General features: G+C 42.9%; 1 protein-coding gene across 1 annotated transcript in view; it reads left to right on the plus strand.

The window, feature by feature from the left end:
• The first annotated feature begins 1,412 nt into the window (after nucleotides 1-1,412).
• Nucleotides 1,413-25,539, plus strand: part of LOC111147039 (citrate lyase beta like) — a 250,939-nt gene continuing 226,812 nt past the window's right edge. Inside the window, exon 1 of the mRNA XM_022502890.1 lies at nucleotides 1,413-1,486. Within this exon, the coding sequence (XP_022358598.1) occupies nucleotides 1,425-1,486 (62 nt within the window). The 5' untranslated portion in view covers nucleotides 1,413-1,424. The remainder of the gene's footprint in view (nucleotides 1,487-25,539) is intronic.

Consider the following 25,539-nt stretch of genomic DNA (forward strand, 5'->3'; position numbering starts at 1 on the left):
TCGTTTTCAAAGAACTCACAGTCTTTTCCTAGAGATGGTGTTTTTAGGCCTGAGAATTAGCTGCCTTTCTAGGAGTGGGACTGTCACACAACTTAAACCCTGCCCCTTTAATGACCATAGCATACCCTAAAAGCCCACCCCTTTGATCAGTGGGCAGCAGTTCCCTCCCACCTTGAGAACCACCAAGGAAAAGGCAAATAAGAAAGTGAGTTCTCAAATCCCCAAATGTTGTGATGAGGGCTGTGATGGAAACCATCAGGTTGCTGTTGGTGGTGAAATAGTTTGGGAGGACACTCAGATAGTCAGTGCAGGCCTCTTTGAGCATGCTCAGGTGGCAAAGAGTCTAAATGTCCTGGAGGATGAGAAGGTGTAGCTGTGAGCATTCTTGGGATGGGAGCAGCATGTGGGAAGGCCCTGAAGTGGGAGATGGCTTAGTGAACTTTAAAAAAGTGGAAAGAAGAATGTGGGGCTGAAATACGTTGGAGAGATAGGCAGAGGCCAGATCCTGTAAGGCCTTCCTTCAGGGTTGTGGTGGAGAACTTGGGTTTTATTCCAAATGCTTCCCAATGGAAGCCATCAAAGGGTTTCAAGAAGGGAATGGACATGATGATGTCAATAACGAGAATTAATGCTACTGAGCACTTGCTCTGGGCCAGCAAGATTTTAAGCTCTTTATATACATTAACTCAAGATATTCTCGTAACAGACCTATGAGGTGAGTATTATTAATATTCCAACCTTACAGAGGAGGAAACTGAAGCATGGAGAGCCCAAGTAACTTGCCCAAAGTCACACAGCTAGTAAAGTCTGTTTTAATACCTCAGCAGTCCCCCCACTGGTAAGCCGCAGGAGTTGTATTTGCTGAAAAACTGACAGGAAGGAGTTAGAGTGAAGTGTTGTCTTTGCCGATCGAGTCTTCAGCAAGCATTTCTCTGGCCCACAAAGTTGCCCACAGCAGTTCTGATCCTATTACAAGCAAATATGTCCCATAATGGATTAACTGTTGAGGCGTGCAGATGGGGAGGCTCACGAATTTGTTAGGCAGCTCTTTTAACAATAAAAGCAACTAATCCCTAGAAAATTTGGCCTGTTCTGGTTGGGAAAATGCAAAGTCTCTCAAAGTCGCCTTAAAAAACCCAGAAGCACGGAGAAAACCGGGTTCAGTCATCAGAAAAACCGCTCAAGAAGTGTTCAACCACTCCAAGCCCCGGCTCTACCCGCGGTGACAGCGGGGAAGTTTCTGACAGCAGAGACCCCCCCCAGCTCCGGGCGGGAACAGGTGCGCTAGGCAGGGGGCGTGGCTTGCGGGGGACTGGGCGCGGCGCTGCTGGGCTTGCGGAGGCGGGGCCACCTGGGGGCGGGACTCCGGGGGCGTGGCGAAACGAGGAAGGACAGGACAGAGGCGGGGCGCGCGCGTCAGGAAGATGGCGCTGCGTCTGCTGTGGAGAGCGCCACATGGAACGCCGGCGGCGGCGCTGCCGAGGCTGTGAGTGCAGGTCCCTAAGTCCCCCGCCACCCAGCCCGGCCTTTCCAGTCCCTGCCGGGAACCCCCCACCCCCCGCCGGCCGGGAGCACCGCGCTTCTCCCGCGCGCCGGCTCGACCTCTGCCAAGGTCGCCGACGCCCCGCGAGGGTCGCCTCTCCTGCGCGTGCCGCCCTGTGGGAGGGTCCTTGCTTGGGCCGGGGAAATGGGTACAGGCATTCGGTGTAGCAGCCCCAGAGCCCACGACGAGTCTCTCCCACAAGTGGAAACCGCGGACGAGCGGCTGTTCTGTGAAAGGGTCCTGGAGGCAGCCTGTGAGAGGCGGCTCGCGCGCGGAGAACCCCTCCGCCGGTGTGTTCGCGCCGCAGCTCCGGAACTGGTCCCAGGACCCCTTTACCTGCCGAAAAATTGCTGAGGACCCCGAAGAGCTTTTCTTGTATTTGTCCGTCTTTACGGTGTGAGGAATTAAAACCGAATTTTAAAAAGCACTCATTTACAAATGACAATCCCGTAACATTTTAACACAGATGGAGTGAAAGAGGCGTGGTTTTGTATTTTTGAGAATCTCTTTGGTTTAATAAAGGACAGCTGGAGTCTCATCAGCTGTCGTGGAGGACGTTTACAAAGCGATTCTGGGCCCAGGCAGACGCTAGCTGGAAAAGGAAGACCTCTTAGGCCATCTCGAAGGGTCTCAGGGACGCGCAGGTGCCCCTGGACCCCGCTTTGAGAACCGCTGGTCCAGCAGTTGCCTGTTGGCCAACTGTATGCACACACGTTATCATCTGATTCCTTGACCACCGTGTGAAGAAGTCGGGAGACTTCTTTGTATGAGGGAACAGGCTTAGGGAGGCTAAGTGACGCGAAGCAGAGAATGGCAGAGTTTGGTTTCGAAACCAAGTCTATGGCTCCTGGTCCGAACTTCTCACATGTGCCGCGCTTCCCGACTCACCGGTGTGACCCGCGCTGGGCCCTCCCCGGTCCTGTGCATCCACTTTCCCCATTCCTAGAGCAGAGCTAGGTGTATGGCCCTGGGCCCAGGGGAGCATCCTGGAACCAGAGATGTGGCTGAGGCCGTATACCCAGACCCTTACAGAAGGTCCCTTTTCTTTCTTTCTTTCTTTCTTTCTTTCTTTCTTTCTTTCTTTCTTTCTTTAAGATTTTATTTATTTATTTGACACACAGAGAGAGACCACAAGTAGGCAGAGAGAGAGGGGGAAGCAGGCCTCCCACCGATCAGAGAGCCCGACGCGGGACTCGATCCCAGGACCCCGAGATCTTGACCCGAGCCGAAGGCAAAGGTCCAACCCACTGAACCACCCAGGCGCCCCCAGAAGGTCCCTTTTCTTGCAGGCCAGCGTCTGTGGTCTGTTTAATAATGGGTCCAGTGACCACATGCAGTCACCTACTTATAAGGCGCTTGGGACTCATCTCACAGTGCTCTTTGCCATCCTTATTAGCCCATTGGTTCATTCTCCACACACTTAACAGATCCTGCTAAGGCTGTGGCAGTAGGCTTTCATGCTGGGTGCCTCAGGGAGCCTACACCCGGGGTAAATCCTCTGGGTTTCCGCCCCTTCAGAACACACACAAACGGGAGAAGTAAAGGTGCCAAATGTCAACTTAGAATGAGTCTGCTTACAGATGCCTTAATTTCTACCTGAGGTGGGCATGCTCCTGCTGGCTTTTTCCTTCTGTTTTTACAGTATTAGCACCATTGCCAGTAGGCAGGGACCATTCTTGACTTGTCTACCGAGTCTTCAATCTTTTCTCCTGTTGTAGTGGTGTCCTTGATGTTTCCCCTTCCATCCTGTCTCTGGCCCTGTCTGTAGCTCCTGCTCAGTTTATATAAAAACCTGGCCCTTAGGTTGGGGGAGCATAACTCCCCACTCCTAGAGGTACTGTTGGTAAGCGTGTCTTTTAAGCCCTCTCCAGTGACAGAGCAAAGAAACATACGTGTGAATAGTAACCCATGCATATATTATAAATACCTGTATTTTTAAGGGAAGCTCTAAGCCCAAGGTGGAGCTTGAACTCACAGCCCTGAGATCAAGAGTCACGTACTATACAGACTGAGCCAGTAGGTGCCCCTAAATATTTTTATATGTAACCACGGTGTCTATATTAGGCTGAACATGAGTTCATACTACTCCAGTTCTAATCCGTTACCACATGGATCATTCTAGCCTCCCTTTGTTTCTTAATAAATTTTTACTGCTGCAGTTAGAAACCTGCTCCCCCCCTGCTCCCACCACCACCACCAAAAAAAGAAAAGAAACTTGACTCCTACCATCTACCATCCAATTTTAGCATACGCATATAGCAGTATTTGAATTGTTAGACCATACTCCGTGGGGAAAACTATCAATTAAAAGTACAGTGCTTATGTGTAGTTCCTTTTCCTTGAATAGGCTCCACTCATTTCCTTGGTTACTTAGGTCTGTGCCTTTGCCTCCCATCCCTTCAGTGAGGTTGTTTCATACATCTGTGATACAGGTAGATTCCCTTGTCAGTTTGCATTCTTTCCTGGGATCCCCCAACCCTCCATGTGAATTTTTTTTTAATTGCATATATTAAGGTTTGCTCTTTTTGCTATAAAATTCTATGGTTTTTGACAAATGCATAGTATCATGTATCTACCATGACAGTATTATACAGAATTGTTCTATTTCCCTAAAAATCCCCTGTGCTTCATCTGTTCATCCTGCTTCCCTCCAAACTCCTGGCAAGCACTGATCATGTTCTTGTCTCTAAAGTTTAGTCTTTTCCAGAATGTCATATAATTGGAGTCATATATAGTCATATAGTCCCTTTAGACAGTTTTTCTTCACTTAGCAATGTGCATTAAGGTTCCTCTATGTCTTTCTCATGGCTTCTTAGCTCATTTTCTTTTGTTGCTGAATATTCAATTTTAGAGATGTTTCATAGGTTGGTTTTTTGGTTTTTTTTTTTTTGAATTTTTATTTATTCAGGGCCACCTGGGTGGCTCAGTGGGTTAAGCCTCTGCCTTCCGCTCAGGTCATGATCTCAGGGTCCTGGGATCGAGCCCCCGAATTGGGCTCTCTGCTCATCAGGGAGCCTGCTTCCTCCTCTCTCTGCCTGCCTCTCTGCCTACTTGTGATCTTTGTCTGTCAAATAAATAAATAAAATCTTTAAAAAAAAAAAACACAAAACAGGGGCGCCTGGGTGGCTCAGTGGGTTAAGCCTCTGCCTTCGGCCCAGGTCATAGTCTCGGGGTCCTGGGATCGAGCCCCGCATCGGGCTCTCTGCTCGGCGGGAAGCCTGCTTCCTCCTCTCTCTGCCTGCCTCTCTGCCTACTTGTGATCTCTGTCAAATAAATTAAATAAATCTTTAAAAAAAAAAAAACAATTTTTATTTATTCATTTGAGAGAGAGAGAGCGCGTGAGCATGAGCAGCAGAGAGGGGCAGAGGGAGAGGGAGAAGCAGGCTCCCAGCTGAACAGGGAGCCTGATGTGGGGCTCCATCCCAGGACCCTTGGGATCGTGACCTGAGCTGAAGGCAGATGCTTAACCGACTGAGCCACTCAGGCGCCCCAAGATGTTTCATAGTTAATCTGTTTATCTGTTCAGCCACTGAAGGACATTTTAGTTGCTTCTATTAAGGTTTAATAAAGCTGCTCTAAACATTCTTGTGCAAGTTTTCTATGTGCATAGGTTTTCGAATTAATTGAGTAAATACCTAGGAGTATGATTGTGTGTTGAAAGTACAAATTTGGTTTTGTAAAAAAAACTACCAAACTATGTTCCAAGGTGCTGTGGCATTTTGCATTCCCATCATCAATGGAAGTTCCTGTTGCAGTGCATCCTTGCCGGCATTTAGTATTGTCAATTAAAAAATTTTTGTTTAGTCATTCTAATAGGTGTGTAGTGGGATCTGTTTTTTTTTTTTTTAATTTTATTTTTTATAAACATATAATATATTTTTATCCCCAGGGGTACAGTTCTGTGAATCGCCAGGTTTACACACTTCACAGCACTCACCATAGCACATACCCTCCCCAATGTCCATAACCCGACCCCCCCTCTCCCAACCCCCCTCCCCCCATCAACCCTCAGTTTGTTTTGTGAGATTGAGAGTCACTTATGGTTTGTCTCCCTCCCAATCCCATCTTGTTTCATTTACTCTTCTCCTACCCCCTTAACCCCCCATGTTGCATCTCCTCTCCCTCATATCAGGGAGATCATATGATAGTTGTCTTTCTCCGGATCTGTTGTTGTTTTAATGTTCTTTTAACTTGAAATTCCCTGGTGTCAGCTGATGTTGAACATCTTGTCATGGGTTTATTTGGCATTTGTGGGTCATCTTTGGTGACCTGTCTGTTTGGATCTTCTGCCTATTTCCTGGATTGTTTTCTTATTGTTAAGTTTTTAAGTATTTTTTTGCGTATTTTAGATATGTCTTTTGTAAGATATATGTTTTGCCAGTATTTTCTCCCATCTGTGACTAGTCTTTTCATTCTCTTAACAGTATCTTGCACACAGTAGAAGTTTTTTATTTTAAGGAAGTCATGAATATTGATTTTTTTCTTTCATGGACCATGCATTTCACATTTTTTGTTTGTTTGTTTAAAATTTATTTTGAGAGAGGGCAGGGTGAGAATCCTCAAGCAGACTCCCTGCTGAGCACAGAGCCTGAAGCCAAGCTAGATCCCAGGACCTTGAGATCAGTACCTGAGCCGGAACCAAGAGTGGGATGCTTAACCCGCTGAGCCACCCAGGCACCCCTGCTTTTGCTAATATATTTAAGAACTCATTGCCAAATCCAAAGTCACATAGGTTTTCGCCTGTATTTTCTTCTAAAAATTCTACAGTATTACCTTTTATACTTAGGTCTATGATCCATTGTAAGTTGTTTTTGTTATGAATGGATACTGGATTTTGTCAGGTTCTTTTTCTGCATCAATTGATACGAACATATGATTTTCCTTGTTAGCCTTTTGATGTGGTAGATTACATTATCTGATTTTTGAATGTCAAACTAGCCTTGTATACCTGGAGTAAATCCTATGTGGTTGTGATGTATAATTCTTTTTAGACATTGTTGGATTTGATTTGCTAATATTTTCTGGAGGGTTTTCCATCTATGTTCATGAGAGATTGGTCTGTAGTTTTCCTTTTAAGTGGTATGTTTATTGAGTATTGGTTTCTGTATGTCTCATGTCTTTTTTTGTTCCTCTGTTCCTTCCTTACTGCTTTCTTATGCATTAAGTGAATATTTTAAATTTCTTTAATGATTTTTAAACTTTTTTTTTACTCTTAATGGTAATTTTAAAGGATTTATTTTGAGTGGTTACTCTAGGGCTAATCATATACATTTTTAAAAAAGATTTGTGGTGGGGCACCTGGGTGGCTCAGTGGGTTAAGCCTCTGCCTTCGGCTCAGGTCATGATCTTGGAGTCCTGGGATCGAGCCCCACATCGGGCTCTCTGCTCAGCGGGGAGCCTGCTTCCTCCTCTCTCTCTGCCTGCCTCTCTGCCTACTTGTAATCTCTGTCAAATAAATAAATAAAATCTTAAAAAAAAAAAAGATTTGTTCTAAAATAAAATATATGTAACATAAACTTGGTTATTTTAACCATTGTAGGTGTGCAGTTTAGTGGCATTATTGCATTCACACTGTCCTGCAACCATTACCACTATTTCCAAGATTTGTTCATCACTCCAAACAGAAACTCTGTACCCGTTGAGCAATAACTTCTTTCCTAACACCTGGTAATCTCCAGTCTACTTTCTGTCTCTCTGAATTTGCTTATTCTAGATATTTCATGTAACTGGAATCATGAAATTTTTATCCTTTTGTTTCTGGCTTATTTCACTTTGCATAATGTTTTCAAGAATCATTCATATTGTAGCATGTATCAGAATTTCATTCCTTTTTATGGTTTGATAACATTCCATTGTATTATTGCATCTTAACTTATAAGAATCTACTTTTGATTTATACTAACTTAATTCCAGAAGATAGAGAAGTTTTCCTTCTATATAGTTCTATTTCCTTTCCTTTCCTTTTTACTTTTTTTTAAGATTGATTTATTTAGGGGCACCTGGGTGGCTCAGTGGGTTAAGCCTCTGCCTTCAGCTCAGGTCATGATCTTGGGGTCCTGGGATCGAGCCCTGCAACGGGCTCTCTGCTCAGCAGGGAGCCTGCTTCCCTCCCTCTCTCTGCCTGCCTCTCTCCCTACTTGTGATCTCTGTCTCTGTCAAATAAATAAATAAAATCTTTAAAAAAAGAGAGATTGATTGATTTATTTGAGAGAGAGAGAGAGTGCGTGCAGAGAGGTAGCTGAGGGAGAGAATTTCAAGCTGACTCCTGGCTGATGGTATTATAGTTAAGCATATTATATTTATATGTTACAAACCCGTATACTACATTGTTATATATATATTGTTGTTATACTACAACAAACTACATTGTTGTAGTTTTACTTATATAATTTTGTGTCTTTTATTTGTATTTATTTATTTATGTTTGAAGTAGACTCCACACCTAGTGTGGGGCTTGACCTCACGACCCTGAGATTGAGTGGCATGTTCTACCGACTGGGCCAGCCAAGTGCCCCAATTTTATGTCTTATAAAGAAACTTAGAGAAGGGGATGCAAGTACACACACACTTTATAATATGTGTTACAGTTACCTTCTGATAAGAACAGATACTACACTTGATCTTAGCCAAAAGGCCGAGAAGAGATTACAGTTACCTTCTTATTTACTATTTCTCGTTCTCTTCATTTGATCTTGTTGATTTGGGTCACCCTCTGGTGCCATTTTTTTTTTAGCCTAGTACATCTTTGCTCTCACTCATTGGTAAATATATTACATTTCTATATGTTATAGACCTAACAACACAGTTATGTAATGTTCTCTTGTATAGTTTTTTTTTTTTTTTAAGTTAGGTAAGAGAAGAAAGGAGCAGGAATATGCATTTACACTTAATTACTTTACCACGTCTGTGTGTGCATGTGTTGTGTGTTTGTGTGAATTTGCATTACTGTCTGGGATCACTTACTTTCAGCCTGAAGAACTTTGTTTAGTATTTCTTGTAAGATGGGTCTGCTAACAACAGCCCTACACATGTATGTGGCCTTTTAGAATCCCAGGAAAATGTCAGAGCTTTTCAAAACTGTCTATGGACATTTCATTGTCCAGCTTTTCCTTTTTTAAAAAAAATCATATGTTTTCAGTATATAGCTTTAAAACTTGACATCTGCATATACTACAAAGCAATCACCACAAGTCTAGGGTCATACAGTTGCCCTCTTAGCCCATTTTGCTAATCCCCCATGCCCTTAACCCATAACCACTAGTCTATTCTCTATATGAGGTTATTTTTGTTTTGTTATTTCTTTTGCCTTTTGGATTCCACATATGAGTAAGATCTTATGGTAATTCTCTTTATCCAACTGACTTATTTTGCTTGATGCAATACCCTCAAGATCCATCCATGTTGCTGCAAATGGCAAGATTTCATTCTCTTTTATGGCCGAGCATGGCTTCATTGTATAAATATAACACATCTTTATCCATTCATCTACTGATGGACATTTTATTTCTGTATCTTGGCTATTAAACTGTGCTTCAGTGGACATAACAATAAACAGGAGTGTATTTATTTTTTTAAACTAAGGTTTTCCTATTCTTTGGATAAATACCCAGAAGTAGAATAACTGGGTCATATGGTAGTTCTAGTCTTAATTTTTTGAGGAATCTGTATACTGTTTTCTAGTAGCTCTACCAGTTTACAATCCTACCAACAGTGTGTGAGGGTTCCCTTTTCTCTACATCCTCTCCAACATGTGTTATTTTTTGTCTTTTTGATAGTAGCTATTTTTACAGGTATTAGGTGATACCACGTTTTGGATTTGAGTTGCACTTCCCTAGTAACTAGTGATGTTGAACATCTTTTCATGGACCTGTTGGCCATCTGGATGTTTTCTTTGGAGAAATAGCTGTTCAGCTCCTCTCCCCATTTCTTAATCAGGTTGTTTTTTGTTGTTGTTGAGTTGGATTAATTCGTTTTATGTATTTTGCATATTAACCCCTTATTGCATATATGGTTTGCAGATATTTTTACGTATTCATTGCCTTTTCATTTTCCTGAAGGTTTCTTTTGCTGTGCTGAAGCTTTTTACCTTGAGATAGTCCCATTTATTTATTTTTGCTTTTGTTTTTCTTGCCTTTGAAGTCTCATCCACAAAGATGTTGCTAAGACTGATGTCAAAGGCTTTACCACCTATGTTTTCTTCTAAGAATTTTACGGTTCCAGGTCTTATGTTCACTTTTTTTTTTTTTTTAAGATTTTATTTATTTGACGAGAGAGATCACAAGTAGGCAGAGAGGCAGGCAGAGAGAGGTGGGGAAGCAGGCTCCCTGGTGAGCAGAGAGCCCCACTTGGGGCTTAATCCCAGGACCCTGAGATCACGACCTGAGCCAAAGGCAGAGGCTTAACCCACCCAGGTGCCCCTACATTCAGGTTTTTAATCCACTTTGAGTTAATTTTTGTGTATGGAGTAATATAGTAGTCTAATTTTATTCTTTTGCATCGGGCTATCCAGTTTCCCCAACACTATTTATTGAAGAGACTGTTCCTTCTCCATTGTGTATTCTTGGCTCCACCTTTTCCTTTTAAGCTTTTGGGTAGCCTATTCTTTGCCCTATTATCTGCCATTTCAGGTAGTGGTGATGTTAAATAATTGCTTCTGATTTGACAAACACCGTCAGGGAAAATGCAGTCCCACTGTTTGGGCTCTGAGCCGGTGAGCCTTGCAAGTGGGGTTTCCCAGGGAACTATCAGATAGGTCAAATAGTGTCAGTTCTCTGTAAGTGGTGCTTTGAAAGAGCTCCAGCCCTGCCTTGCCTCCTCCAGTGGCTGCTAGGTCGATGGTTTTAGACCATGATTGTGGCTTTTGGTTTTCAAGGCTACCTCCCAACTGGGAAGAGGGAGTGGGTAAGTTTAAAAAAAACAAAACAAAAAAACCCACATAGTTTGTTCTTACTGAGATTTGTCCATGTTTTTTGAAGAAATGTTCCTAGATTGCTGCAAGGCTTTGGTTAATTTTTCTTAAAAAGCTTGATTTTGACAATTGTTGCCAATATTCTCATTGCTTTTATGGAGGATTGGGTTTTTGAAGGTCCTTTCTCTGCAATTTTGTTGAAGTCACCCCTGCTTAGAATTTTGATCAAGAATGGGTTTGAGGGGTGCCTGGGTGGCTCATTCTTACCAGATGCTCAGGTTAAGCGTCTGCCTTCGGCTCAGATCATGATCCCAGAGTCCCGGGATTGAGCCCCACATCGGGCTCTCTGCTCCGTGGAGAGCCTGCTTCCACTTCTCCCTCTGCCTGCTGCTCTGCCTGCTTGTGCTCTCTCTCTTTGTCAGGTAAATAAATGAAACCTTAAAAAAAAAAAAAAAGAATGGATTTGAGTGTATAAAATGGTTTTTTTAGTATTTATTGTGGTGATCATGTGGCTTTTTTTCTTTAGTGTGTTAATGTGATGAATTAGATTGATTTTTTAAAAAGATTTTATTTATTTATGAGAGAGAGAAAGCAAGAGCGAGAGCACAAGCAGGAGGAGTAGCAGAGGGAGGGGGAGAACAGGCTTCCCGCTGAACAGGGAGGCCAACACGGGATTCGATCCCAGGACCGTGAGACCATGAGCTGAGCTGAAGGCAGATGCTCAACTGAATGAGCCACCCAGGTTCCCCTAGATTGATTTTTAAAGTTAGGCTAACCTTGCATTCCTGGAATAAACCCTATTTGATCATGATTTTTGACTTTTTTTTTTTAAGATTTTATTTATTTATCTGAGAGACAGCATGCGGGCAGGGGCAGAGAGAGAGGGAGAAACAGACTTCTGCTAAGTGACAAGCCTGAAGTGGAGCTCCATCCCAGGACACAGCAGAGATCCTGACACAAGCTGAAGTCAAATGCTTAACTGACTGAGCCACCCAGGCGCCTCATGATGTATTATTTTTATATATTGTTGAATTGAATCTGCTAACATTTTGTAAAAGGTGTTCGCATCTGCGCTCATAAAGAACATTAGCCTATAGTTTGGGGTTTTTTTGGTTTTGTTTTTGTTGTTTTTTGTATTGTCTTGTTCTGGATTGGTATGGGAATAATAATGGCTACATAGAATTCATTGGAGAGTGTTCTCTTATATTTTCTTGAATGAGCTGGCAGTATTTTTACTTAAATGTTTGTGCCTGGAGTTTTCTTTGTAGAAAAAAATGTTAACTACAAATTCAGTTTCTTTAGTAAGGCTCTCCAGTTCTTCTAGAGTGACCCTTGGTTGGTTGGTCAACCAAATTCAAGGAATTTGTCCACTTCATCTAAGCTGTTGGATTCATGGACATAGAGTTGTTCATGATAATCCATTATCCTTTTTCTTACAGCTTTATGAGGTATAATTTGTATATAATAAATTTCATCTTAAGTGTGAAATAATCTTTAGTAAATTCATAGACTTGTGCATCCATCACCACAGTCCCGTGTTAGATCACCCCCCCAAATTTCTATCATCCCCCAAACTTCTTCAAGCCCATTTGCAGTTAGCCCTTACTCCCACTGCTGTCCCTAGCATCCTTTTAATGGTCATACAGTCAGTAGTCACGTGCCCTCTCTCTCTGATATTTATAATTTTTTTTCCTCTCATTTTCATTTGACTGGTTTGCCAGAGTTTTGTCAGTTTTATTGATCTTTGTAAAGAACCATCTTTTAGGGTTTTTGTTTTGTTTTTCTTTAAAGATTTTATTTATTTATTTGGCAGAGAAATAGCACAAGTAAGCAGAGGGGCAGGCAGAGGGAGAGAGAGAAGCAGGCTCTCTGCTGAGCAGGGAGCCCAATGCAGGGCTTGATCCCAGGACTCTGGAATCACCAACCGAGCAGAAGGCAGCCACTCAACCAACTGAGCCACCCAGGGCCCCCATGTTTTAGTTTTATTGATTTTTTTTTTTTTTTTTTTACTATTTTTCTGTTTTCTGTTTCATTGATTTATGTTCCTATCTTTATAATTTTCTATCTTAAGCTTACTTTGGGTTTAATTTGCCCTTTTCTTCTTGTTTCTTAAGGTGGAAATTTAGACCTTCCTACTTTCTTAATATAAGTGTTTAATAATAAATTGTCCTCTAAAGTTTGTTTTAACTACTTCTGGCAAACCGTAGGAGTTTGCTGATCCCTATACTCTCTTTTTACTTCTTATCTTGATGCTCTCCTTTCTAAAGTAGTTAGTAATAAAACTCTTAAAGGAACTACCTCTTGCTTTGCAGTATCAGGTTAGAGAGGAATCTGGTATGGAAGAAAATGAATGAAGACAGGTTAAAGAGGGACAGATACAAACTAAGGATCTGAGACTGGGTAAGCAAGAATGAACAGTATGTGAGGAGGCAGCAGGGTTGTGTAAGTGGCTGAGGGAGCTTTGATGGGGTTACTTCTCAGAGGTCCTGGTAGTCCCTTTTATACAGTTGGCCTCAGTTTTGAAGATTTTTAAGATTGTGGCGACAACCACCGTTGCCCTTCTGTACTACTGTGGGGCCGTTAAAGGAAGAAGGGAGGGAAGGAATTAAAAGGGAGTATGGAAAGGGAGAAAAGAGGTATAGAGGGGAGAACAGAAGCAGTGAGAGAGAAAGGAGAAAAACCTTTATAGAAAGAATGCTAAAAAGCAGGCAGGTATTAAAAAGGACTGAGAAATTTTTAAGTGATCTTTGAAAAGAACTCAGAATAAGAATGAATATGTGTGGGGCGCCTGGGTGGCTCAGTCTTTCAGTGTCATCCTTCAGCTTAGGTCATGATCCCAGGACCCTGGGTTTGAACCCCACATCGGGCTCCCTGCTCAGTGGGAAGCCTGTTTCTCCCTCTTCTGCTCCCCTTGCTTGTGTTCCCTCTCTCAGTATGTTTCTGTCACATAAATAAAATCTTAAAAAAAAAAAAAAAGAATGAGGGGCGCCTGGGTGGCTCAATGGGTTAAAGCCTCTGCCTTCGGCTCGGGTCGTGATCCCAGTGTCCTGGGATCGAGCCCCACATCGGGCTCTCTGCTCTGCGGGGAGCCTGCTTCCTCCTCTCTCTCTGCCGGCCTCTCTGTCTACTTGTGATCTTTGTCTGTCAAATAAATAAATACAATCTTTAAAAAAAAAAAAAAAAAGAATGAATATGTGTACTTTGCTACATGAACTGTTATAAATAGGTCAACGTAGAATGTTAGCTATTTTGAAGTATTTTTTAGCTTCATTCGAAATTGACTTTCCCGAGTACGTGGTAAGAAGCTAAAAGGGGGTGCTGTAAACAAAAATTATGTTTTGGGTCGTAATGGAGAAAGTAATATTAAGTGGTCCAGGGAGGCAAGGGACCAAACCATTTCAGCTTGCGCACAAAACTATCCTAGTTTTAGCCCTGAAAGTCCCACATTCCAGGAGGCCTCTCTGTTCCAGGCATAGCAGGATAGTTATTCGCTCTAGAGACAGAGAAGTGAAGGGCTGAAGGATGAAGTGAAGATGGTCAGAGGGTAGACCCGAAGTTCGAGAACTGGAGCTGAAGACTTCCAGGATGACCTCCCAAGAGAATGGAATGGGACAGAGTACTCCGAATGTTTTAATGGAAAGAAGGGCCTCTGTTGGAGGCTGAGAGAAGAGAAAGAGGAAGGAGACCCTGGGGATATAGGAAATACCATAGGGGGTACACGGATCAGGAGCAGCGGACATGTCCGCGGGCTGGACAGAGGAGTTGGTGGGAAATGAGGTATCCCAGAGCAAAAACTAGTGGGCCGTAGCCACGCCGGTGAGCAAGCACTGAACCTGGGGGCTGGGACTGAACTGGAAGACGCAGACGTGCATGGGCAGTTCCTCCTGGAGAAGGCGTCCCTGCAAGGGGAGGTGCCCACGACGGCGCTGTTTGTTAAAGCAAGGCTGTGCCGAGTCTGCGCAACAGCATAGCCTTTGCTTATGGATCCGGTCCGGCTGTGGCGGGCTTTGCTCCCCCTGTGCAGTTTCTGCGTCATGGAGCTTTACTGTGAACTAGAACCACCTGTGTGGGTTCAGGCCAAGAAAAAGGACATTGGGTAACCCGTATAGTTTCTGCGGGTGAGGCTGAGGAGTAGAGGAAAAGCTGGGACCTGAAGATGAATTCTCTTTTTTTTTTTAGAAGTATTTTCAGCAATTTTTAAAAGATTTTATTTATTTATTTGACAAAGAGATCACAAGTAGACGGGCAGGGGGCGGGGTGGGAAGCAGGCTCCCCACTGAGTAGAGAGCCCGATTCGGGGCTCGATCTCAGGACCCTGAGATCATGACCTGAGCTGAAGGCAGAGGCTTAACCCACTGAGCCACGCAGGCGCCCATGAAGATGAATTCTTTTTTTTTTTTTTTTTAAAGATTTTTTATTTATTTATTTGACAGACAGAGATCACAAGTAGGCAGAGAGGCAGGCAGAGAGAGAGAGGAAGGGAAGCAGGCTCCCTGCTGAGCAGAGAGCCCGATGCGGGGCTCGATCCCAGGATCCTGGGATCATGACCTGAGCCGAAGGCAGCGGCTTTAACCCACTGAGCCACCCAGGCGCCCTGAAGATGAATTCTTGACTGAAAAACCATTACCCTCGATGCTCTTCGCCCCACAGATCCATAGGGGAGTTGAGGACAGTTTCACCACACGTGCTTTCTTTACTCCCCTCTGAATAACTGTGACCACCAAAGTCTCTCCCTCTTAAGGAACTCTCTCCATTTTGCAGAATGTTTGAAAGGCATATGCACCTTATGATTCTAGAAATACTCCATGGTGGTGTGTCGAGGATGGAGTATTCCCTGAAGTTACATTCGAGGCTTGGGAAGTGAACCTATGTGCTTGGTTGTGGACGAGCCTGGTGGAGGGCATCATACGTGGTCAGTGAGATCGCATCCGTGGAGTGGCTGCCACCGCCCGGCATCTGCACTTCGCTGCAGCGCTCACTCTCTCCAGTGAGCGGCTTTAAACAGCCAGGGTCCGCTTGATGTCATTTCTAAGAACAGTCTTTGGTCACAGTTTCCCTTCACTGCATGTTGTGGTGGCTGATCTATAGGAGCTGCTGTTTTATGTGTGACTCCCTGTGAGGAAGTCCACAAATGCATGCGGCTAAAATTTTAGGAAGTCAGGGAGAAGAAAGCTGGGCTCCTTGGTTATAGTAGGTTTGATAAACATTCTTAAGACTGGAAGAGTTGTTAATTGTAAAAACAATAGGCTTTCATGCCCCTGAGTGCAACTGGAGTTGTGTTTTATTGTTACGTTTTGCTTCATTATTCCTCTACACATTGCTCATGATCTTGCCAGGTTAAGTTTAGAATTTTATTAGTTAATTAAAAAAAAAATCAAGGAAATAATGTTCAGGTTTTCATACAGGTCACTTGGGGATGAATTTAAATCCATTGTAATTAAAACAGGTTTAATTTATTTCATGTTGTTACATGGCTTATCAGTTAAATAACTCATTTGAATGTTATAGATAATAAATGAGCTCCAGAATTGAGACTCATTTCTTCCTTACCTCCTTCTCTCCCTCCTTCCTTCCTTCCTTTCTTTTTCCCCACCCTCCCTCCCTCCCTCCTTTTTTCCCTTCTTTCCTTTTCCCACTATAAGCCAGTTTTTAGGTGGCTTTTTATTTAGTTGCTTTGATTTTATATTTTGGTTAACTTTGAGGATGTTAACCTAATCTTGGAGCATTGATATTCACTCTCGTTCTATGACTCTTATCACATATATCTGTATGTATATAATGCTGGTTATCCATTTAAACTATTGCCAAGTTTTCTCTCTTGGGAAAGCAGAGATAAATGTCCCTACACCCATATCTCTATGGTTACTCTTACTCATGTACTTGAAGGTGAATTTTTGTATGTGAACTTCCTGTGTCAAGGAGTATGGACATTTTGTCTTTTGATTCTGGTTTTCAAATCACCTGCCAGAAAGGTGAAAGACACCGGAATTGCAGTGTGCCCTTCGGAGGCTCATCTGCCCATTTTTCTTGGCATCAGCAGGCCATGCACAGTAAAGTGGGGATAGACTATCTTGCTGGTCACACTGCTGGCAGCTCCAGGCCTAGAAAGAATCCCATCCCCTGGCTGGCAGTCAGGGATTCTATGAACATTTTAAAAGTTTTATGTATTTTTAAATTTAAATTCAATTAATTAACATATGATGTGTTATTTGTTTTAGGGGTACAGGTCTGTGATTTGAACCTTCTGACAGTTTATATGGTCATTTAAAAATACTGCACATGTGTACATTTGTACTGCTTTACAAGTAGTGCATGCTTATTTTAAAGCACACTTGCCTTGTCTTCTTATTCAGTCTCACAGTATCATTTACGAGAAAGACGATATGTCCTTCTTGATATATGTATCAAGGACAGTATTATTTTTGGCCAAATACAAAAGTTTAAGAAATTAAAAAGAACAAAAAAAAAAAAATCTGTGCCAAATGCTATTTTCATACAGAGGCACTGGAGGGCGCTCTAGCAATGGGAGATGTAAGTTGTCTCCTTAATAAACAATGCTTCTTGCAGAAAGAATAGTGGAAAAAAACCAACTGTTTTTCTATCACTTAAAAAAAAATTTCTTTTTAATTAAGTCATCTCTGTGCCTAACGTGGGGCTCGAACTCATGGCCCTGAGATCAAGAGTCACATGCTCTAGTGACTGAGCTAGCGAGGCTCTGTCACTTTTTAGGACAAATGAAAGACACATATATGGCAAAGGAAGTATTTCCATACTGAACGTTTCCCTTGAAAAATTTATAAGAAACTTAAGAAGTAGGTCTGTGCCCCAGGGCTCCTTATTACTCCTCCTCTGTTGGCTCCATCCAGCCATATTGCCTCCTTGGCAGGGCTCTGTCTCTGGCCTGGGACACTCTGCTCCTTCAAGTCTTTCCTCAGATGTCACCCATGGGAGACAGCCTTAGACAACATAGCAATTCCCCACAGCCTTAGACAACATAGCAATTCCCCTCCACCAGCTAGACTCCACAGTCTCTTTTCCCTCATCCTACCTGATGCTTTTTCCATGGCATTCATTTCCACCTGACATATTGTATGTTTATCTGTTTATTGTCTGTCTTCACTCCATCATCCCCTTTCCCCCATATATTCATGAGAATAGGCACTTGTTCTGTTTGTCCCATTGCTATAGACCCTAGTCCTGAAACAGTGCTTGGCACATAGTAAGTGCCCAATATAAATTTGCCAAGTAAAAAAACAGATTTCGGGGCACCTGGGTGGCTCAGTCGGTTAGGTGTCTGACTCTTGATCTCCGCTCAGGTCTTAACCTCAGGGTCATGAGTTCAAGCCCCATGTGGAGCCTATTTTTTAAAAAAAAAAAAAGGATTTTAGTATTGAAAATAGTGCTTCTGGAGATTAGTGCCTTTTTTTGTTGTTGTAGTAAAATATACATAACAAATTTATCTTAAATTTATCTCATTTTTAATTTTTATTTTTTTAGAGATGGAGGGAGAGAGAGAGGGATATGGGGAGGGATAGAGCAGGCTCCACACCCAGTTTAGAGCCCTCCCGATGGGGGCTCAGTCTCACAGCTCTAGCTGAAATCAAGAGTTGGAGTCTTAACCGACTGAGCCACCCAGGTACCCCCATAAATTTATCATTTTAACCATTTTTAAGTATATGGTTCAGTAGCACTAGGGACATGCACATTGTCGTACAACCAGCACTACCATCCGTCCCTAGAACTTTGTCATCATCCGGAACTGAAACTCTATACCCACTATGATAACTCTTCATTGTCTTCTGCCCCCAATCCCTATAACCAGTGTTCTGCTTTTCTTTTCTTTTCTTTTTTTTTTTTAATATTTTATTTATTTATTTGAGAGAGAGAAAACGAGCAGGGGAAGGGGCAACGGGAGAGGGAGAAGCAGACCTTGCACTGAGCAGGGGGCCCCAACACAGGGCTTGATCCCAGGACCCTGGGATCACAACCTGAGCTGAAGGCAGATGCTTAACTGACTGAGACACCCAGTTGCTCCTTTTTTAAATTTTTAAAAAATATTTTATTTATGAGAGAGAGAGAGAGAGCAAATGTAGGGGGAGGGATAGAGGGAGAAGCAGACTCCCGCTGAGCAGGGAGCCTGATTCGGGGCTGGATCCCAGGACCTTGAGATCATGACCTGGACCGAAGGCAGACGCTTAACTGACTGAGCCACCCAGGCACGCCCCCAGTGTTCTTTTCTGTCTCTATGAATTTGACTATTCTATACTCTCGTATAAGTGGAGTCATGCAATATTTGTCTTTTGTGTCTGGCTTATTTCACTTAGCATAATGTCCTCAAGGCTTATCCATGTTGTAGCATGTGTTAGAGATTCCTTTCTTTGAAAGGCTGAATAATATTTTATTTCATGTATATACCACATTTTGTTTTCCACTCACCCACCGATGGACATTTGGATTGTTTTCACCTTTTTGCTATTGCTAGTGCATATTTTATGTAGAGCACAGAAATGTGATGTTTAGGTTTTGAGCCTAAAGGTGGATTTCTTTGGGACAGTGATAACATCTTCAAATTATACCAGTGGGTCACAGTTCACCCTTTGCCTTCAGGAAAATACTTTTAGTTCAGATTAAACTAGAAACGTATTTAAGATCCGAAAGATCAGAATTGTTTTACTATCCCTATTGGTGTTATTGAAGTTTTTCTTACAAATGACAAAAAAAAAAAAAAAGGTCACAAAATCAAATTACTAACTCTGTGGTATAAGCAAGAAAATCCTGGATAGATGCTCTGGGGTTTTAGTCGCGTGCTGACCCTGCAGTTAGCCCTTGACCTTGTTCAAGGCCCTTGTCTAAATTGAGCCTTATTTTTCTCACAGTTAAAACAAGGAGGGTGGACTCGGTGCCTCCTGCCAGTTGACATTCCATAATCTAGAAAGAAATTACTGACCTAAAGTAAGAGAACTTTGGAGAATTCAGAAATATAAAATGTATGTTTTTTTGAGCTTTTAGTTATTTTGGTCTGTTCCAGCTCAATTTAAACAGATTGAAGATAATAAAAGCTCTGCCTTCCCCAAATTTATGGGTTCAGTCTGCACTTAATTGATTTGAACTCTTCCTGCCATGTTGGGAGGTTTTTTGTTCATGTGTTGTTCATCTGTATCCTTTAGATCTTCCTGACAGGAGGTGTCTTCATTCTGTTCTCTCTGCAGCAGGTGCTGATGCCAACTGCTCTGTTCAAGCCCTTAGTTCAAGTGGCTGCTGACTGCCACAGTACAGAGGGCTATGATTTTAAAATAATTTCGTTATACTGGAAATACAGAATCTGGAAGAGCTCAAGAATAAGAAGATGTAGATATCCTAAATTTTAGTCTGATCTGCAAGACTGATTCAGAAAAGTGCAGATATGATTTTTGCCTGCATTCTCTCCCCTTCCAGTTGTCTCCTGCCCTCCTAGTGCTTTCATGCTGATCCATAAACACCCCAGTGTATGGAGCTCAATGCTCTTGGGGCCTGCCTGTTCTAGTTTCCATAGTCCACAGCTCACCTAGTGATGCCCGTTGAAGATGAGAAAACCAACGTGTGCTAATGTCATGTTTGTAACCTCTCCCAAATGCCTTACCTGAAAAGGAGGTGGGCCACTGAAGAGAATCTCTCTTCTACCAGGGAAGCAAATGTGGACATAGAAGAGGCTTGTGGTGCCCTTCCTGTCCATCAGTCCAGAGACTGTGAATTGGGTCCAGGCTGTGAATTTGGGTCATCAGTATCTCCCTGTGCTGCAGAAAAGTCGGGGATTTACCAGGTGACCTGGTAACATGCCTGAGACTGGGGAGATTACTTAGGCTTAGAACGCTCTCTGCCCTCCCACCCACGACACTCCCCCACTTACATGCACTTCTTACTGACCTTAAATTTCCTAAAGCAGGCTCGGATCATTCCCTTTCACAGCATAAATTCCTTGATACGTTCTAACTGTTGGCTGCATGAAGTCCGGAACCCCGAGTATGGTGCGCACATGCCTCCGCATTTATCATCTACCTTTCTGATCTCTCTCCCATTACAGCTCCCTTGCACCATTCAACCGGGACTCTCACCATGCCTCACACCCACTGAACCCGCTCTCCTCTTCGATTTGCTGACCATCTTCCTCCCACTTCTTATCTTTAGGTTCTGCTTATCCTTCAGTGCCTGTCCCAAATGCCACTTCTTCCTAGAAGCTGTCCTTCCCTGGCCCTCTCACATAGCAGCCATCTGTCCCTTCCTTCTGAAACCCTCAGACCCTCTAATGGCTCTTGCTACAATTTCCTCTCTTAAGGTCATCTGGGACCCAAAACTCTGAGTTGTGGTTGATGCCTTCATCTCCCTTTCCTGATCACACCCCATCTATTGCCAGGTCTGTTGAGTTTTCCCTCTCGTCAACTCTTCCTCACTGTATCAGTTTTCTCTTGCCGCTGTAACAGATTGACACAAACTTAGAGGCTTAAAATAGGACAGATTTAGTATCTGACACTTCTGGAGGTCAGGAGGCTGAAACCAAGGTGTTGGCAAGGCTGTGTTCTTATCTGGAGGGGCTGGGGGGGAATCCATTTCCTTGCTTTTTTTTTTTTTAAGCTTCTTGAGGCTGCCCACATTCTTTGGCTCATGGTCCCTTCCTTTGTCTTCAAAGCCAGCAAAGTGGGTCAAAGTCATCTCTCCCGCCATCTTTTTTTTGTTTTTCTTTTTTGCTTCCCTCTTCCTCTTATAAGGTTAGTTGCTGATTAAAATGGAGCCACCTGGATAATCCAGGCTTTCCTCGGCATTTTAAGGCCAGTCGATTAGCAACCTTAATTTCATCTGCATTTTAATTCCACTTTGTCATGTAACCAAATGACTTCAGGGGTTCTGAGAGTTAGGACTTGGACATCTTTAGGGAGCCATTATTAGGCTTACTGTACCCACTCTCCTAAATTCAGGTTTGAGCTTACGGCCCATCTGTTTTGATTGGCTGCCCACCTCACCTCCCTCATTGCCTTTGATGTTACACACCACCTGCATAGATATTACCACATATGTTTTGTTATCAAGACCTGTTGGACCACTCCAAAAATATCTCTTGGATCTGTCCCTTTTTCTTTGTCTTTACTGTCACTAGCCTGATGGTCATCTCTCATCTGGGCCATTTTGAAAAAGGTCTTTTATATCCACTTGTACCCCTGCAAGCCATTATAAAAAATGAGGTAAAATTCACATTACATAAAATTAACCATTTGAAAGTGTACAATTTAGTACATTTGCAGTGTTGTGCAACTATAACATCTGTCTAGTTCCAAAACATTTTCATCATACCAGAGGAAAACCTTTTACCTCTTAGCAGTCACTCCCTATTCCCTCTTCCACTAGCCCCTGGCAACTATTAGTCTGCTGTCAATGTGTCTATGTGCTCTGGATGTCTCATATAAATGGAATCATATAATATATGAATTTTTGTGATTGGCTGCTTTCATCTAGCTTGCTTTCAAGGCTCATCCATGTTGTAGCATGTATCAGTCAGTGCTTCATTCTCTTTTGTGGCTGCATAGTATTCTGTCATAGATGTACATTATATTGTTTGTCCGTTCATCAGTTGGTGGGCATTTGGTGCTTGTGAATGGCGCTGTTATGAATATTCATGCACAAGTATGTGAGTACCTATTTTTAGTTCCTTTAGGTGTATACCTAGCTATGGAATTGTTGGGTCATGTGGTAATTCTTTGTGTAACTTTTTGAGCAGACATCAAACTATTTTCCACAGTGGCTGCACCAGTTTACATTTCACTGGCGGTGCATGAAGGTTTCAGTTTCTCTGCATCCTTGCCAACACGTGTTACTTTCCATTGTTTTTATTATAGCCATCCTAGTGGGTGTAAGGTGGTATCTCATTGTAGTTTCCTCCAGACCATTTTTTTAAAGAGGTTTTATTTATTTATTTGACAGAGAGATAGGACAAGTAGGCAGAGCAGCAGGCTGAGGGAGAGGGAGAAGCAGGCTCTCCATGGAGCAGGGAGCCTGATGCGGGGTTTGATCCCAGGGCCCTGGGATCATGACCTGAGCCGAAGGCAGGCTCAACCAACTGAGCCACCCAGGCGCCACACCTCCAAACCATTTTTAAATACACAGATCAGTTCATTTCATTCCTCTGCTCAGCGTCCTTAGAGCTCCTTCCCTTAGCCCCACAGGGCATGTCTGGTTTTGTTCCTTCTCCGCCTTGTAGCTCACTGCTTCCACCCTGCTCACACACTCTGCTCACACCGGCATCGTTGGCTTTCTTTTGCTTTTTCCAGCGAAGAAGGAAGATCATGGGCTTTGAGGGTCAGAGGGGTTCAGACACTTCCCCAAGGTCACACATACCTGAGCGGTAGATCTGGCCCTGCCACTTACTAGCCAACTCCCTTTAGTTTTGTCATCTGTAAAAGCAGCTTGCGATACTGACCACAGAGAGTTAGAGAGGTTAGAATTAAATGAGATGCACTGAATGCATGGTGCCTGGCTCATAAGAACATCAACAAACAATGGATGTGAAAAGGAAATAAAATAAATACATAAAACCCACCTCCTTGGGAAGGGGGCGACTATCTAAAGCACATCCTCCCTCACAACCCCATTTTCCTCCCTCAGAGCATCTTGTTTTTCATTACACTCACAGTTTATAATGTGAGGTGAATGTGTGCATTTCCCTCTTATGTCTGGTCTCATCCCCTAGACTGGAAACTCCATATGTATTCTTTATGCCTGTGCCCAGTGTAGTGCCTGACACATAGTAGGTACTTATTAAATATTCTTGAATGAAAAAAATCACCGTAGGGTCATAGTAAACGGAATTCATTACTTATTATTCAGTTGACATGAGAGAGTGGAAAGGCAAACTTTTTATGTGTGAGTGTGGGTGAATGTATGTTTTCCTAGATTATAGATTTGTCTAAACATTCCTGCTAATTTAAGATGTCAAATCTGAAGGTTCTTTCTTGGCTTCAGTTTTTGAACACAGTCCAGGGCTGTTTTCAGATTCCTTATTATTCTTTTTTTTTTTTTTTTAAGCATTTTTGAAAGCATAAAGGGGTATCTGCAAATGCTTGTCTACATTTTTTGTTTATGAATATGAGTCGTGGGTGGAGGGGATATTTTAATGGCAAAATGTGGCTTTACCTTGGTGTTGAGGTATCACTGGAAGAACCCAGCCTGTCTGAGTCCAGGTGGTCTAAATCTCCCTCCAGCCAGTCTTTCTGTCCCAAGTACATACTGTTTATTGCAGAATTTCTCATCTGGGGAACACACTACTTTCTTTCAACACAGGATCGACTCAGCAGCTGGAAGATGTGTTTAAAAAAAAAAAAAGTCAAAGTGTGTCCGTTCAGTGTAGGAATCTTAGCAGGATCCAAAACAATATTTAAAACAATATTTGCTTTTATTCTGAAATTTTTTCTGTTTTGTTTTTTCCCTGCCCCACACCATTCCCCACCCCTACCCCAGATACCCTGGTTGATAACTGGGGTGAGGTATCCTCAAAGACTTGGACTTCTGGCTTTGGCTATAAACATGTGTGGCCAACACTGGATTACTGACCACTGTTGGAGAAGAGCCTCCTACTCTCGTGACTTCTCTGTGGGGAATTAGTTAAATGAACTCACAGGCTGATAGGGACAGGGTTCTGTTACTGATCCAATGCCTGGTGGGCTGTACGCTCCTTGAGGACAAGGCACCATGTTTCCTTATTTCTGTCTCTGCGCAGTTCCTGGGTGGAACTGCTCACCAAGTTTCTGAAACCAGCTGGATGGCTCCACACATTCTGTTGTATGTGGGAACCGCTAAGCATTAGCAACTAGCCAGTGACCAGCAGTGATGAGCAGTTTTTAGGCTCCACACACATTTAATGTGCTAAATGAGGACTCCAGGCATCAGCTGAAGAAATGACTTTTAAAGATAGAAACAGGACTGTTGACACAGGTGCATTTTACTAATTAGTGTACTGTTTTTGAGGCGTAGTAAAAATGTTAGTATTTCCAGGATTATTGTTAATGAGGGGTAAAAAAACTTATCTTTAGTTTCACAACCATATGGCTTACTGCTTGATGTGGTTTTCTTTCTGTTTTGTTTTGTTTTTTTTTTTTTTAATTTGGCTTTTATTTTAGTAAGGGCAAAACCATTTTCTTGCAGGAATCATTATTCATTTTATTCTGCAGGAAAATGGGAAAGGTATTTACTTTGTAGAACATTTCTTTACAACAGGAAATTCTAGAACTATTGTTTTTCAGTAAGTGTTACTTGTAACATAATTCTTTCTGTTATTCAGTCATTCGTTTATACATTCCCCTGAAAAGGATGAGAACTGTGCCTCTACTAGGTCCTAGGTGGCTTCTAAAAATGAGGAAGGGAAGAAAATTTCCCACAGGTCCCCATGCCGGTACCCGGATGTGGTTTATTTGGCACATCGTCTGTCATATATGTCTGTAGCCTAAGGTACCTGAGTCAGGGAATGAGACCCTGAAAGGACAGTTCTACCACTATTATGTTTTATTCTTTGAATAGCCAGCATAGTGCTGTGGCCCGTGGTGGGTACTTAGTAAATATTGAGTAAACTGATAGTGATAAAGCAGAGACAGGAGTGACTTTCAGAGGGCATGGGGACTATTCCCAGGGAAGTTGACCTTTGAGTTGATTTGAAAGGATGACAGGAGCGGGAAGGGCATTCCTGGCTCAGGGAACTGCATGTGCAAAGGTACAGCAAGAGAACTTGGAGGGGATTATTGAGGAGTGGGGGGTGCCTAGTGGCAGAAGACTGAGCATGAAGCTGAGCAGGGGGGTTGGGGCCAGGTGGCAGAGGGCCTCCAGAGCCACCCCAGGATTTCAGGTTCACATCGTTTTGGCAACAGGAAGGCAGGGGAAATGTTTACTCTCTCTCAGCCTTCATCAGATTAGTGCTTCTCTCTGAACTGTGGCCTAGGTTGTAGTCCTCATCATGTCAACCTCTTGTCTTTCTGTTTCTTTTAATTACACTCAAAATGTTCTGGGAAACCTAGTTGGAATGGAGAAAAAGTGATGAAATTGTAGCCTATGGGGCAAGCTAGTTCATCCTTCC

Source organism: Enhydra lutris, unplaced genomic scaffold (assembly GCF_002288905.1).
Source record: "Enhydra lutris kenyoni isolate GAN:26980312 unplaced genomic scaffold, ASM228890v2 scaffoldscaffold15, whole genome shotgun sequence".
NCBI lineage: Eukaryota > Metazoa > Chordata > Mammalia > Carnivora > Mustelidae > Enhydra > Enhydra lutris.